Source organism: Brachyhypopomus gauderio, chromosome 2, assembly GCF_052324685.1.
Source record: "Brachyhypopomus gauderio isolate BG-103 chromosome 2, BGAUD_0.2, whole genome shotgun sequence".
Classification (NCBI taxonomy): Eukaryota; Metazoa; Chordata; class Actinopteri; order Gymnotiformes; family Hypopomidae; genus Brachyhypopomus; species Brachyhypopomus gauderio.
This window is the reverse complement of record NC_135212.1, coordinates 34,177,973-34,193,506: the sequence shown is the minus strand read 5'-3', so window position 1 is coordinate 34,193,506 and position 15,534 is coordinate 34,177,973. Positions and strand designations below refer to the sequence as shown.

At 47.2% G+C, this 15,534-nt stretch overlaps 1 protein-coding gene across 2 annotated transcripts; it reads left to right on the top strand.

The window, feature by feature from the left end:
• Positions 1–636: 636 nt before the first annotated feature.
• Positions 637–14,859, top strand: gmps (guanine monophosphate synthase). Of its 2 annotated transcripts, none has more exons than XM_076994732.1 (16): positions 637–990; positions 2,798–2,976; positions 4,892–5,006; positions 5,166–5,263; positions 5,372–5,475; positions 5,592–5,785; positions 6,498–6,663; positions 7,179–7,330; positions 7,713–7,886; positions 8,673–8,778; positions 9,011–9,126; positions 9,274–9,399; positions 11,031–11,146; positions 11,471–11,601; positions 12,101–12,273; positions 12,820–14,859. In XM_076994732.1, exons 1-16 carry the CDS (start codon positions 964–966, stop codon positions 12,919–12,921), a joined length of 2,079 nt encoding a protein of 692 aa, XP_076850847.1. In that variant the 5' UTR covers positions 637–963; the 3' UTR covers positions 12,922–14,859. The 2 variants fall into 2 exon arrangements, with proteins under 2 accessions (XP_076850847.1, XP_076850846.1); XM_076994731.1 differs by lacking the exon at positions 637–990 and adding an exon at positions 1,204–1,984.
• The last annotated feature ends 675 nt before the right edge of the window (positions 14,860–15,534 follow it).

Below are 15,534 nucleotides of genomic sequence, written 5' to 3'. Positions count from 1 at the left end.
AGGAGTGTGTAAAAGCAGATAATACCCAAGGTGTAAAATGTGCACTTAATAGCAGGGTGCAAGATGTCGGCAGGGAAAGCACAGAGAGAGACCAGTAGGGATCATACACAGGGGCATATGTAATGCACACAGAACCAAAACCAGGCAGACACACAAGTAGTGGAGAGCCAAGCATACAGTGTGATAGACACATTGCAGATAACAACAGTGGTAATAGGGATAGTAACCTCAAAAAGAATATGAAAAATGGTAAAAGTAAAAAAATAAAAAATACTAGGACAAAGAAACTGAGAACTGGAAGGTTAACACCAAGGTTATCTCAGTAGAGATTTATTACCTTGTTTATTTTTATTACCTGCTATATTATGTAATACTCATTGAACTGCCGTGTTGCTCGAGGTCGACACAAGCTGTAGCCAGTGCCCAATATTTGGGACCATCTTAATTTTCTGTTTTGTATTGTTGTTCGCATTTAAAGAAAGTAGTAAACAGCCTGCACTACGTTACAAATGCTTTGCGCCTGTTGAAACCGAGCGGTAGTAAGTCGTGTGAAGCAAATGCCCCACGACCTTATTTAAATGAAGACTTGTGTTACATTACTGTGAATGCAGGATTAAATATTACAGTCGCGTGCTGTAACTTAACCCAAACCAGCTTGTTCAATGCACCTACTCCCTCTCTCTGATCATTCACAAACTTTTTTCCCCTTCACTCGGCCTCAAACTCCCTTTCTTTTTTTTGTAACAAATTATCGTCAGCATCCGACCTAGAGAGCACACCGAGCGCAGACAGCAGGCGAGCTACTTAGTCCGTGCGGCGCAGCGGAGGCAGAGCGGGTGGGCACCGCAGACGGAGCAGGTCGGCGCGCCAAACCGGATCAGACTCCACGGAGCTAGCACGGACCAACCGAGAGGAGCTACCACCACCACCACCACCGAGGTGTCGGGTTCACTTCAGGCATTCATGGCGCTGTGCAACGGGGATACCAAGGTCAGCGAGCCGGCCCTGCAAACCACGGCAACTACGAACGCTGAACGGAAACGCGCATTTCTGGTGCACCGTCGTTTGTTGTTTGAGCGCCGGTAGTGGCCCGCGTGCCGCCCGAGCGGGGCTCGGTTACCGGGGTGGTCGCTCCCCCGCCCCGGCTAGCGGGACACGGCCTGTGTCGGCGGGGGAAACTTAGTGTACGCCGTGCCCGGTGATGTTGTCTCGCTCATGTTTGTGTCTTCTGACATTTCGGTAAAACGTGTTCACGGTACTGGGGGGGAACAACCCAAAAAAGCTCATATTTCATAATGCCAACACTTGTGGGGACCCGGTCGGTTCCGTTACGCGTCTTGGTCGAACTTGGAAGTGCAGTTTTGTGAGGGTCTAGCAGGCGAGTTAGCTGGTTAGCACGCTAAGCTAACCGAGCCGCGTAGATACCGAAGGGAGACGGCGGTTAGCATGCTAAGCTAACGCAGCCTAGGCTACGCCGCTAAGCTAACCGGCTAACCTGACCGCATCCGTAATTTGGACGGTGACACGTTGAGTCAAGCACGCATGAAGCTTCGTTTATTTTTTCCCCAGACACTTGCGTGTCACTTTGGCGCAGCCCTCAAACGGAGCGGCGTGGCTCGGCCCGATGCGGGGTTCCGTAGCCGCTCAGGAGCCGAACCGGCAGCGCGGTTGTTGGCCGCTCCGCGCCGCCTGACCCCTCCGCCTCAGGGCTGCGTGTGAGACACAGGCCACCGCCGTCTCAAATGCATCTTCTGTTTGGAAATGGGGAAAAAATGTTGCATATTTAATATCGGCTCGTTGCGGCTTTCGTGGTGATTAGTTGATTGGACACGGGGGTTAAAAAAGTTTCAGAAGCGTTTGTGTGTGCGAGCAAGTGGCTTGTTTTTCTGCGGAAGTTGGATCCAGCGTAACCACGTGGAGAGAGCTACTATAGGGATAATAACATATAATGACTTGTACATTTAACGTGAGCCGTGTAGCAACGGTGAGATGCAATTTCGATCTTCACATTCCTGACGGGGCATTTGCTTTATGATCGGTTTAGTACCCGTTTACCGCATGTTTTCGTGCTGTTTAAGTTGCATGGGCCTTCATTTAGATCCACACCTGATTTTATACACGCAAACGGCTAGTCTCAGTGGTAACACTTTACTTCATCCCTGGTTAACTTGAATTAGAATGAACTGGTTTACGATAATATTGTGCCTGCTAATATACCTCCGTTGGCCTTGGTAAACTACTAGCTAAGTTAGTTGTGTTTTGGTCACATGCACTTTTATAAGTATGCTAGTTTGTTTTTTGTCCTTAGAGTAGATGCTTTCAGAAGAATTTAGTGGAATCTGTTTAAAACTAATAATGACTAAATCCAGTGCTCAAATCTTAAATATGCCAGAATTTCCTTACTTCAGACCTTGCAGCAAAAGCATTCTGGTAGCATACACATCAGACCGCACACAGTGACCTGAGACTGAGACCGTTTTGAAAAAGAATGCAGCATGGTGCTTTGCAGCATGTTTTGGGGGCTGATTGTAGAAACATCATGGTTGGCGGCTCTCTGAGGTCAGGCTGGCACAGTGTGTGCATTTCTTCCTGCCACAAGGTGCCTGCTGTTTCTCTGAGCTTCACGTGGCTGTGTTTTGCGTTGGTCAGATGGGGCATGTAGTGTGCAGTCACAAGGTCTCGTAGCACGCGGCTGACGTGTTTCCTAATTACATCACAAGGCGTAATGAATGTCACTGCTTTCTGCTTTAAGCCATGTAGGTTTTGTGTTTTTTCTTCTCCCCCCCCTCCACCCTAGCTGGACATTGGCGGAGAGACGAAAGACGGCTTGCACGACTACGATGGGGCAGTGGTGATCCTGGACGCAGGGGCCCAGTATGGGAAGGTGATTGACAGGAGGGTGCGAGAGCTGTTTGTCCAATCGGAGATCCTGCCCCTGGAGACACCCGCCTTTGCCATCAGAGAACAGGGCTTCAGGTGAGTCCCGGCGGCGGAATTGGCTTGAGCAGCATTCGAGCTACGTGTGTAGCTACAGAGGGCACTGCACAAAGCATGAGGAGAAGCAGCAGACTCCTTGCAGGTTGGGCTCCCTGGACCCGTGAAGCAGCAGTGCTGAGCCATGTTGCAGAGGTCACTAGTGTTTGCACAGTTAGCACGATTCAGATGGATTATTGATTTGTGTTAATTTTCACATACAAACCGCTCCATTAAAACTGGACATTTGTTTGTCATTTCATCTGGAACCAAAGCATGCGATCAGGATTCGCATGTACTAGATTAGTGAAAAAGATGCCGGACAACACAAAAGCTGGAAACCCGATGGGCAAACGTGAAGGAGTGCTGATTTAACTTTGATTCAGATGAAATTCCAGTTTCTGTACGTGATCCAACACATTTGCATATGACGGAGGTGCATTTCTAGTCAGGATAAGCTACCATCCACATGTTATTGGATTAGGTAATTGAATTAACCTCATTCTAATTTTTCCCCCCTTTTCATTGGTGAAACATGGTTCCAGATTTGCTTGTCTCGCATACAAGTTGAGCTTTTGCCTTTTGTCCTCTATCCATTGACAATTTTTTCACTATTATGGTATTAAAATGTCCATGTTCTACAGGCAGCGATTGACAAACGTCTTCCCTGCTGCTAAGTGTCGCTGAGCATGTTTCTCTGTATGCCCTCTCTCTCCTGCCCAGTCACGCCTGGGGCTGGTGGGCTTGGTGCAGTTTATCGAAACATTTGGCTAATGATCGTTCTTGAACACACAGGCTTGCTTATTAAACATGTCAACCAATTATATCATCTGATTCAGCAGCTTAGCGTCACATTTGTGCAGAAGGCTTTGTGTAGTCGGGACCAAAATGTAAATGCATGCAAAAGGACATTCTCCCACAAGCCTTTGTGCTGCGGTTTTCCCACCCGCTTCTGCTTGAACATGGAGCATTTTGGTAGGGGAATATTTGCATCATTTTAAAGTGTCATTGTGCTAGGTCCTTATTTGTCTTCAAGACACAGTGTTCCTTTCTGTGACATGATTTTCTGTATCATACTTTTAGCCATAGCGTCACTGTTTCTCCTTGAATTCCTTTGCTCATCATGCCCCCCCTCACAGCCCACGCACCCTACCCACAGGGTGGGTGGCGTGTTAAAGAAAGTCAAAACACAAAAGCTAATGTCACTCGCAGCGAATGAAGGCAGGTAGCCGCTAATTAGCATTATGCAAATTGCATCATGCTGATTGGTGGCTGTGTAGTCGCAATCACAGTGCGCCTCGTTAATGTTTGTGGTCGAAGTGCTCATTTGAAGCACAGCGGGAGGCCTGCTGAGACGCAGGACTCCCCACCACACCGGAGTTCCTCTGTGCCAGTAAACATACGAATATTGTCTCTCTTATGCCTCAAGAGAGGACATGTTGCAAAGGAAAAGCACGTTCTCACACTCTGGTCTGGTGGTTTGGCGTAAACGGTGGAGTGTGTCAACGGTAATCCTGCTTGCTTGCTTGTTGCTTCATGAAAATCTGGAAATTGAAACATGCTTAAGGGCATCATACGTTTCATCAGTCTGTGCCGCTAGCATTATTTCTTGGTTGTCCTAACTCAGAGAACAGGCGCTGGATTGACTCTACAGCACTAAATGGCAACCGCACGCCTGACATTTCTCTTCATGTAATTATATGCTGCAAATGTCAAGGGTTTTTTGTTTTTGTTTTTTCACCACTGTTTGGCCCTACTTTGTTATGAATCACTGTGTTGTAAACAAGTTCTAGTTTTGAATTCTGTGTATTTAAATACATTTTGTTGGGGGGGGGGCGTCTTCAAGTGCTTCCACCTTATTGGGTAGTGCTGGATGTAGCGTGCACACTTGGGTTAAATCATGCACCCCTGTTCTCAGGGCCATCATTATATCGGGCGGTCCTAACTCCGTCTATGCCGAAGATGCGCCGTGGTTTGACCCCGCGATATTCACCATCGGAAAGCCAGTCCTGGGGATCTGCTACGGCATGCAGGTGAGGGACAAACTTCAGTCCTGTCACTGTCCAACCATTATCAGAAACTGGTTAGCATACAGGAGAGTACAGCTGCTCACAAGTGTTTGTAGTGGGTATTGTGCAGTTCTTGTTCTGGTATTGATCGACGTCTCACTGACTGTTCTGTGCCTGGAACAGATGATGAACAAAGTGTTTGGAGGCACGGTGCACAGGAAGAGTGTGAGGGAAGATGGTGTGTTCAGCATCGGAATAGACAATTCCTGCTCACTCTTCAGGTATGGCGCCACCTAGCGGCGCGCTCGCATGCTGTCCGGTGCCTTTAATAAAAGATGGCTAGGGAGTACGCCTGTTTGAGTGTGGATGAACTGGGGCTGTGTGTGTAGGGGACTACAGAAGGAAGAGATGGTGCTGCTGACTCACGGCGACAGCGTGGATAAAGTGGCAGACGGCTTCAAAGTGGTCGCTCAGTCCGGCAACATCATTGCAGGTAGGATGAATGAACGTGGACGAGTTGAAGCAGGTGTGTCAGCAGCAGGCAGAGATCTCGCTGGGATGTGCAGTCCCCCGGGGGCATAACGCACCGTGTCCCCCTCATCGCCTCAGGCATCGCCAACGAGCAGAAGAAGCTGTATGGCACTCAGTTTCACCCGGAAGTGGATCTGACAGAGCGGGGCATGGACATGCTGCGCAACTTCCTGTTTGAGATCGCCGGCTGCACCAGCAACTTCACCGTGCAGAACCGCCAGCTGGCCTGCGTGCACGAGATCTGTGACAAAGTAGACAAGTCCAAAGTCCTGGTGAGTGGGGGTGTGGCTTAGTTTGCCCTGCCATGGGCAAACCCTCAGTTAACGAGCTGGTGTGTGATTTTTTTTATTTTTTTTTAGACTGGGAGCTGTGGTTTGGAGATTGTGCTGATTGTGGGTGGTATATAGGAATCTTTTCAGATCTAATTTCCTAATTTAAATGCATGAATATTCAGGCTGACATCAGATCATTATAAGCATACTAATCCCTCTTAATTCCTCGCATTTCTGAGTAATCCAGGGACTTCGGTAATAGACTGTGTGTGTCTGTGTGTGAGCGAGCGTGTGTTAAATTGCATGTATGTGGTGTGAGGGCGAGTAATTAAAAGCTCCAATTAATTAGTGCTTTTGTTCCTGAGGCTACATGATTGCCTCCTTTAGCTTCTGTAAACTGGGCCTGCTCCCAGGAGAGGACGTGAAGGCCTATATTGGATTTAGGCTTGATCCATCCTATGAAGCCATGCCTTGTGTCCTATTTACTGTGCTTAAAATTGTGGTTACCCTGGTGACTTGTGGAGTAAATGACAGTGTGAATCTGCGGTCAGAGTGGCTGCTTTTAGCATGTGTGAACCAAGGGTGTGTGTGTGTGTCTGTGTGTGTTCGGTTTTATTAAGCAGTGAAATGCAGCACATTGAATCTGCTGTGAATGGCCTTTTTAGCTGTTGGGTGTGTGTGTGTGTGTGTGTGTGTGTGTGTGTGTGCGCAGGTGTTGTTAAGTGGCGGCGTGGACTCCACAGTATGTACTGCTTTGCTGAATAAGGCTCTGAACCAGGACCAGGTAATCGCAGTCCACATCGACAACGGCTTCATGAGAAAGAGAGAAAGCCAGAGCGTGGAAGAGGCTCTCACCAAGCTGGGTATCAAACTCAAAGGTACGAGGAGTCAGAAGGACTCAAGCTCTTGACTCTTGCCGATTCATGTTGATAATACACTCAAAATTCTTCTGCAGCTAAGGTGAATTATTCAGTAATAACACTAGTACTAATGTGAAAGGGTTGTAGTTACAAGTGAAGACTCTTAGCTCCTGTTTCAGGAGTACCCTGTCCTAATCCACCAGATCACTACTCATTAAATAATCATCAAGCCTTAAAAGACTTGAATCAGGAGTGTTGAGGCAAGTTTTTTTTTTATTATTAAACTGTTCTGAGAATTGGGCCCCCAGGTTTACAGTCCAGAATCCCTGCTAACAAGAACAATGAGAATCTAGACCCAATATTGGGTCCTTGAAGTGTAAGGAATTAAAAGGCTGACTACCGGTTTAAATATGAGGTATAACCAGCTAATGGTAATTCAGAATGTCATTAATGTCATTCAGTAATGTCATTACTGGGCATCCTTGAGTGCAACCCTTGGAGTGACGTTTCTGTGTTGCTTTCACTCTTCAAAGTGGTAAACGCAGCACACACGTTCTACAATGGCACCACGACGTTGCCCATCTCCGAGGAGGACCGCACACCCCGGAAGCGCATCAGCAAGACGCTCAACATGACCACCAATCCAGAGGAGAAGAGGAAGATCATTGGTGACACTTTTGTGAAGGTGTGTCAGCGAGCTCCACCAATCACAGCACTGACTGACCACCTATTTAATCTGCAACTAGCCAATGAAATATCAGAATTCTAATTATTAAATCAGGTTGAGGATTGTTGAGTAAATTGGTATGATCTCCTTCAGGTTAATAAACATCAGATCGGTGTCCACACCAGCAAAACACTCAATATTGTATCGACTTTAATATTGATTTGCCTATGTGACATATTCTGTCTGTGCATTGTATTGAGCTGGGATATACAACATAGCTAGAGTAGGTAGTATCATTGATTAAATAAGAGAACAGTTTACATCCTTAAGTCCACTAGAAGGTCCCTGTTTATGCCCATGATCCACACATGACCCAGTTTGTTTCACTTCTGGAGTCCAGGTGGCGAACGAGGTCCTGGGTGAGATGAACCTGAAGCCAGAGGAGGTGTACCTGGCCCAGGGCACCCTCCGGCCCGACCTGATCGAGAGCGCCTCACACCTGGCCAGCGGCAAAGCTGAGGTCATCAAAACGCATCACAATGACACGGAGCTCATCCGCAAGCTCCGAGACGAGGTACTGCCACGCTAATCACGGCTAGCAGCTCCCAGGCACGGAGTAGTAGCTGTCTGCACATTTCACGGTGTTAATGCTCGTTTTATATATATATATATATATATATATATATATATATATATATATATATATATATATATATATATATATATATATATATATATATATATATTACACACACATTTTTAAATTTATTTTACATATGCTCCCGAACAGCTTAAACGTTACTTCTTAGAAGTGAATTAGAGTTCGACAAGACATGGAATTAGTGTGCAACCATGAGTAAAATTCTCCATCACTTTCGCTCCATGCCTGTGTAAATGCAGCCAATGCGTTCTACGTTGTGGGTGTGGCTTTATGCTAGCCAGTGGGGTCGGCAGGGTGAAATATGCCCTGGGTAACGCACAAACTTGGTGTATATGATTCTGGTGTAATGGTTCACCCACAGATCAGGCACAGTTTCTTCAGTTTATTTCTGTTGGCGTTCAAGCCTTCGCTCTCTGGGCTGGTGTTCTGCTATACTTGGCTGCAGCTGCTGCTTTGTCCAATTTCAATGTTGGCATTGGAGAGCACAGAGAATATCTTAAAGTAACATGTGGGCCCGAACACCAGCTCAGCCTATCACGGCCCGCTGCAGTTTTTAGCAGCCGCGCATCAGAACGCTTCCTGTTGAGGGGACACACACACACACACACGTGTGCCTCCTGATGAGTACAACGTTGCGTGTTCCCTCCTCACGTCTCTCTCCCCATGTTCCGTGCTTGCGTGTCGATGGCCGGCTGCTAGGGGAAAGTAATCGAGCCGCTGAAAGATTTCCACAAGGATGAGGTGCGGGCACTGGGCCGTGAGCTGGGGTTGCCTGAGGAGATTGTGTCTCGACACCCCTTCCCTGGTGAGTACCAGAGAGAGCTACACACTCCCTCACCACTCTAACAAGTGTTGCAAAATACTTGCAAAAAGCTATAAATAACAAAAGTACCTGAGCACTGATGGGAGGAGTCCCAAGTTCCGTGTATCAAGTTATTTGAACCCCTTAAACTGCCATTCTGTGAAACACTGCTAGTCCTAGAAGCTCCGGCTCATGACCTCCTGACCCCGTCTGCTCCTGCACTTTGCCCCTGCAGGGCCTGGCCTCGCCATCAGGGTGATCTGTGCCGATGAGCCGTACGTCTGCAAGGACTTCGCCGAGACCAATAACGTCCTGAAGATCATCACAGACTTCTCCGCCAGTGTCAAAAAGGTAATGGACATATAAGGCTGCTGTTGTATCTTAGACCGTATTTCAAAGAGTACTTGGGCCACGAGGCTGAAGTTTAATCGTCTCAACAGGCTTCATCTGCCATTTTTGCTCATCATCTTGTTTGCGTGCGTTTTCCCCCCCGTGCAGCCTCATGCCCTACTGCAGAGAGTGAAGTCGTGCATATCTGACGAGGAAGAGGAGAAACTGATGCAGATCACCAGCCTTCATTCACTAAATGCCTTCCTGCTGCCAATCAAAACTGTAGGCGTCCAGGTGAGCTTCTGTCACGGCCTGGAGCAGCACCACAGAGACCCTCTCGGTGAAGGCAACTCCTACACTTGCCGAGCTGGGTTTTGATTTCAGCTGGCGTTCGTGCGCACGGCCTGAGGCTGTTGCCGCCTCTCCCTACTTTTCCCACTAGTATTTGTCGCTGTTGGTTTAGCTTCTTCCTGCCCAGCCGCCTGGCCCCCCTCACCAGATACGCCTCTCTTCTCCAGAGTGAACCACTCTGTCTCGGCCCAATTCAGTCACTCTGTCCACACTCACGCCATCGTCTCTGGCACGGTGGTTAACCGCAGTCGCCGTGATGCATGCGTCAAAATCCTGCGCATATTTCAGTCTGTCTGGTTTTCTCTCTGTCTCTCTCTGTGTCTTTCTCTCTCTCTGTCTGTCTCTTTCTCGCGCTCTCTCTCTCTCTCTCTCTGTCTGTCTCTCTGTGTGTATATGTCTCTCTCTTTTTCTCTCTGTCCATCTCTCTGTCGGTCTCTCTTTCTCTGTCATCTCCTCCCTCTTTGTGCAGTTTGTGTTGTGGGATGTTGATGGCTGGTGTTGGAAGTAGAGTGGAACTGTGAGGAAGCATCAGTGTGTGTGTGTGTGTGTGTGTGTGTGTGTGTGTGTGTTCCTGCCGCCAGGCACCAGAACAGTCTGATCCTCAGCTGCTTCCTCCAGAAGTCAGACAAGTCTTTTCACAGAGCATGTTAAAAGTGTTTATGATAAAAATGTGAAGGGCTTTGTTCTAGTTTAAACCATGACTCTGCTGGTACGTTAACCAGACCTTAAGCTCCAGTGTCTCGTTGTGCGTGATTTAACACTGATCTTGCCGTGGGTGGTCCACCCACTGTTCCTACATCCACTGTTCCTGCAAGGGGATTTGGTGCTGTTCAAAGGTTCAAAACAGCCTCGGAGACTAAAATGATTTTACTCAGTAAATTGTAAAATGCAAAACTGTTCTGAAAAGTCCCTGGTGGAATGCGTAGATTCCCTGGTAGACCTGTCTCAGCAGAACGCAGGTGAGAGTGAGGGCTCGTGGCGTATAGCGCGGCTCCCTGACGGGTTGAGGCTGACCCAGAGGAAGCCCCATTGTGACTTGGTGTGCTGACGACTCGCGGGCATGCCGGTGGTGTTAATGTCGACAGGAGCTCACAACTAGCTGCCTCCTTCTGCAACACTGGCCACTGTTGTTAATGTATAACTCCGCCCACAGTGGGGCCCCTCCCCTCCAAACGTTGCAGTTTTGCTCCCCCTGCTACGAGATGGATTTTCCCGCCCCCACACTTCCTGTTGCAGGAGTGCACAGTGCTAAATTTACCCTGACGCTCAGAGCCTGGTCTCCCAGGGAAAACATTAGGGATGACTGTGGTATGATAGATGTGAGGTGCCTGCAGCCCTGTGGTCTGTTTAGTCTAGTGTTTTAAGTACTATGTCCCCTGTCTTGAGTGGCTTTGTCTTCTTTAAAAACCAGGAGAGGGAGAGATGGCGCCTGCTGTACGGGCCAAGTGTAATTTTGGAGAAGAAAGAGGAGTTTCCTGTGCCATCGTAGCTGATAAGCTCTCATTTACTGAAATGCTTTGTTCACACGTGCCCCACATTTTGGTCACGTCTGCTGTGCTTGTGGTCCTGCGCAGGGCGACTCGCGGTCGTACAGCTACGTGTGCGGCGTGAGCAGCAAAGAGGCCCCTCACTGGGAGTCGCTCATGTTCCTGGCCAGACTCATCCCCCGCATCTGCCATTCCATCAACAGGTAACCTCACGTGCCCCGCCGCGTGTGCCCCGCCGCGTGTGCACAGAGGAGCACTAACGGCTGTAATGGCATCATAATGTCAGATGCTGACAGACACTTGCTCACTTTACCCACACCATCCTTCTTGTTTTTGTCCAAGTAGTTTTCTTCTTCATGACCAATAATAGAACGGAGTTAAATGAACATTTAGTGTTTATAATAACACCTGTCTCGCCTCTGCTCCCCCACACCTTTTCCGAGATTTTGTTTTTTACAGCATCCTGTTTGAGTAATATTGGTGTAGTAATGACCTAATTTGGTGGTGGTCTGGCTTTCCCTTCCCAGAGTTGTGTACGTCTTCGGGTCACACGTGAAGGAACCTCCCACTGACATCACGCCCACCTTCCTGACCACTGGTGTTCTGAGCACGCTCAGACAGGCGGACTTTGTGGCCCACACTATCCTGAGGGAGTCTGGTATGAGTTGTTGTTGGCATGGTGTACAGTGTGTGGGAGTGGAAATGTTACACTAATGAACGACCTTTTGTATAAAGGTTACGTTTAGTTTAGAAAGGGTAAACTCGTCCTTCTTAGAAGCCCCGCTTAATTTAGTTCAAGTGAGGCGCGTGTCTAAGAAGCTCATAATACAGATGTGCATATCACCACAGGAGAGATTTGAGTAATACCTGCCTCAGTTAAGGTGTTATAAACCCATGTGCAGGACCTTCAGCTGAGATCAGGCCTGTGTGTTTGGTGCTGTTGGAATGGCTGCTCATTGAGGCTGCTTCAAGTTATCTGCTGAGGTTTAAGCTTCGGTATTTGGGTCAAATCCCTAAAATAGAAATTGCCATATTTCAGTTTTTAATGTACTCTGCAAGGCAAAATCCGCTTGGACAATAACCTACATAACAGCGAAGAGACCGCAAACAAAACGTAACGTGTGTGGCTAATGGCTGTGTGCGTGTTGCATTCGCAGGGTACTCTGGGAAGATCAGCCAGATGCCAGTCATCCTGGTCCCGCTGCACTTTGACCGTGACCCGCTCCAGAAGCAGCCGTCCTGCCGGCGTTCCGTCGTCATCAGGACATTCATCACGAGCGACTTCATGACTGGCATCGCTGCCACTCCCGACAACCACATCCCTGAGGAGGTTAGCTGCCCGGCTGCGTGCTACGTGCACCGCCGCCATCGCCAATGGGCTCTTGTTGTTTCCGTGGTTTTTGTTTCCTTTCACCGGCTCCTTCGCTTCACAATTGCTGCGTTTTGGCAAGTAGAGTCGGTGTTGTTCAGAGTTTCAGAGCATGTATAAAATCTGCACTATAAACCCTATATAAACCCTATAAAACAGTATAAAAATTTTTTTCATAAGTGGAGCTGATCCTGCATCAGATTACGTCTTCATGAGATTAGTTAACCCCATGTGCTCAGTCGCTGTTCTTCTACACTCATTTAATTCACACGCATTTAATCCCTGTAATAATGTACAGTTCTCTACAAATAGTGTAGCGTCTACTAATTCATAATGATTGATACCCATCACACAAACAGCAGGTCCTTAGAAAGCGTCCTTGACTCCTGAGGTGTTACTTTCGGCCAAGCGGAGGTGACCGAGGGGAGACTGTGTCCAGAAATCAGCCCAGGTGCCTGCCAACAGCAGGGTTCATGTTTGACGTGTAGTATTCTTTTTCACCTGCAGGTGGTGCTAAAGATGGTGAGTGAGATAAAGAAGATCCCGGGTATCTCCAGGGTGATGTACGACCTGACGTCCAAGCCACCAGGCACAACGGAGTGGGAGTAGAACGCTGCACTGGACAGCTGCCCCCCTCACCACCCCCTCCCACCTTGTTGACTCCTCCCACCCCCTTGTTACCCCTCCCACCACGCCAATGTTGCCACACACCCCACAATCCCTAACCCACCCCTCCTCTCCCCAAGAACAGAACATTCCCTATGATGGCAGGCAGTACTGTGATTAGCACACACCCGAACACGCTACTTCAACACTGCCTCATTTTCTGGGGCTTTTATTATTATTATTATTATTATTATTATTATTATTGATATGCTCATCATTGATTTTTAATGATGGTATAGTTTATTTCAGGTATCAGCCCTCTGCGTTAGACTAAGTCATTGTGACCAGTTATTATTCTTCTGCAAATGCTAAATGTCAAGTGGTCAGTTTTCCAGCAGGTCATCTGTCCACATGGACCATGACACAGCTTTTTGACAGATGGTCATATTAATGTGTTTCCCAGCAACGCTGCTTTTGTTGCTACCCAGCCCCGCCCCTTCTCCGCTGCCCCGCCCTCCTTCCTTGTCTGTTTTGCTTTGACGCACGTCTGCCCCGTTTTCTGCTTCCCATTCAGTTCATTTTCTCTCTGAAATCACCTGCAACATTTAAGCATACATAAGCTGACGGTAGTAGCTAACTCGCCTGTTAATGATGTGACCAACGTCTCCCCCATCTTATTTGCCAAATCTAGTGAGGTCGAGGGGCTCAGAACCGCACGCCGCATTCTGCTTCCTGTTTTCCATCGCGCTGTTCTGATCTGCTTTCACAGACAAGCTTCTGTGGAGGTGATTCTGGGAGAGCTGTCTGGACCCTGCGCCTGGGCCTTCGTGTCTCCCATGTCTTTATTTGTTGTTGTTGTTCGTTTCAGGGATGTGCACACAGGCTTAGCAATCCTCCTGCAGTGGAGAGACAACTAACATGTGCTGCTTGATTTCTTTTGTTTATTTTTCTCTCTCTCGGTTTCGCTTTTTGAGGAAGAGTAGTCGGACGTTGCATTTAGAGTGTGGGGGAAGAACGTCTAGTTGTAAATCAGTATCTTCATCCCCCTCCTGCTCGCCTTAGTTTCGGCACCTTTGTGGTTGTAGGTGCATCTGGATGGGGGGGAGGGGTATCTTTTGCACATTAACTGCATCTTGTTTTTACCCTCAAGGCCTTGGTGTTTTTCTTCTGTGTAGCAGGGTGGCGTGTTCTGGGGCTAAATGGAAGAGCCCTAAATGAATGACCGAGAGGGACTCGAGAATGAACTTGCTGTGATTGATAGTCGAGCTCACACACTGCAGTTCGAGCCCTCACGAGACAGGCCATCTTTGCATATTTTCTGCCAGCAGCCATCTTTTTAAGCTAAAGAGGGGATGAAAGTGTTCGTCTGAGAGCCTGGGCGTGGTCCTGAGAGCCTGGGCGTGGTCCTGAGAGATGGTGCTGGGCCTTGTCTGTACGTAGAGGTCTGTTTGGGTGAAAATGGAAGAAAACTCTGCCCAGCACTCGAACCTTTGATGTTGATACGATTTGAAGTGTCGTAACAATGAATAACTTGCTTAGCTATTTATTGTCTTTGTATGTTTCATTACAGAATCCTCTTGTTTCAGTAGACTATTGAGTGCAAGGTGGACTCATTCATCGTCTTAACTTCACACCTTGTTCTTAACAACTCTCTCCTGTCCCCTTTTAACATGTATATTTTACGTGTCTGCTGAAAAGAAAATACAAGTACCTATGAAATTTAAAATGAGTAGTGGGTTGGATTGCAATATGACATGGTATTCAGTTTGATTTATGCAACTCTGGTTTTTCTTTTGTTTTTCTTTTTTTGTATAAATGAACAAGGCTCTTTTTTCTTTAGTATTGTGCCTCAAAACCAAGCCACTGCATGCTTTTTCCTGAAAAACTGAAATTTGTATAATGAGATCTGAGCTTTAATAAAGAAGTCCATGTACAACTTTCCTTTTTGGTCTGTGTATTTATGAAGGAATGGTGGATCGAATATTACACAAGGTTTTTGTTAAGGTTACAAACAATTGCATGAATTAGAAGAAACTTGAACTGGAGTTGTTTTGCATGTATTGCATAATGTGTTGTTACTAGTGTTAGTCGTTACTAGTCGTTAATTTGATACTCTTATCGGGCGATATAAAAATTATCGCCGTTATTCTATTCTTAAAGTTGGGTTGGGAACTGGGTCAAAATGGGTAAGCAAACTATGATGACTTTCAACTTGATAGTTTAGCTCGGCTGTATTCCTAACCAAATTGCACAGTAGGGGCGAGAACGAGTTTTTAAACCTGTGAATTACAAATCGTACGTGTTAAGTCGCCAGGTTTGCTTCATGGAAAATTCATTTTAAGGAACGTAAAGTGTTAACGGAGCGGAGCGGTCGTTTTCTGCATGGTCCTAGCGCTAGATTTGTCGCTATTAAATATTTCTTTTTAACCGTTAAAACTACAGAGGACCAAAACTGACTTTTGAAAATTACGTCCTCGAGGTTAAATGTACTAAATGTTGGCTTACATTTCAAATATCATGTTTAGCTGAATAAACATGTTATTTAATGTACAGTATGTAGGCTTACAAATTCATGTTTAACTGAATAAACCGTTGAACACGAGTAGCCTACATTTT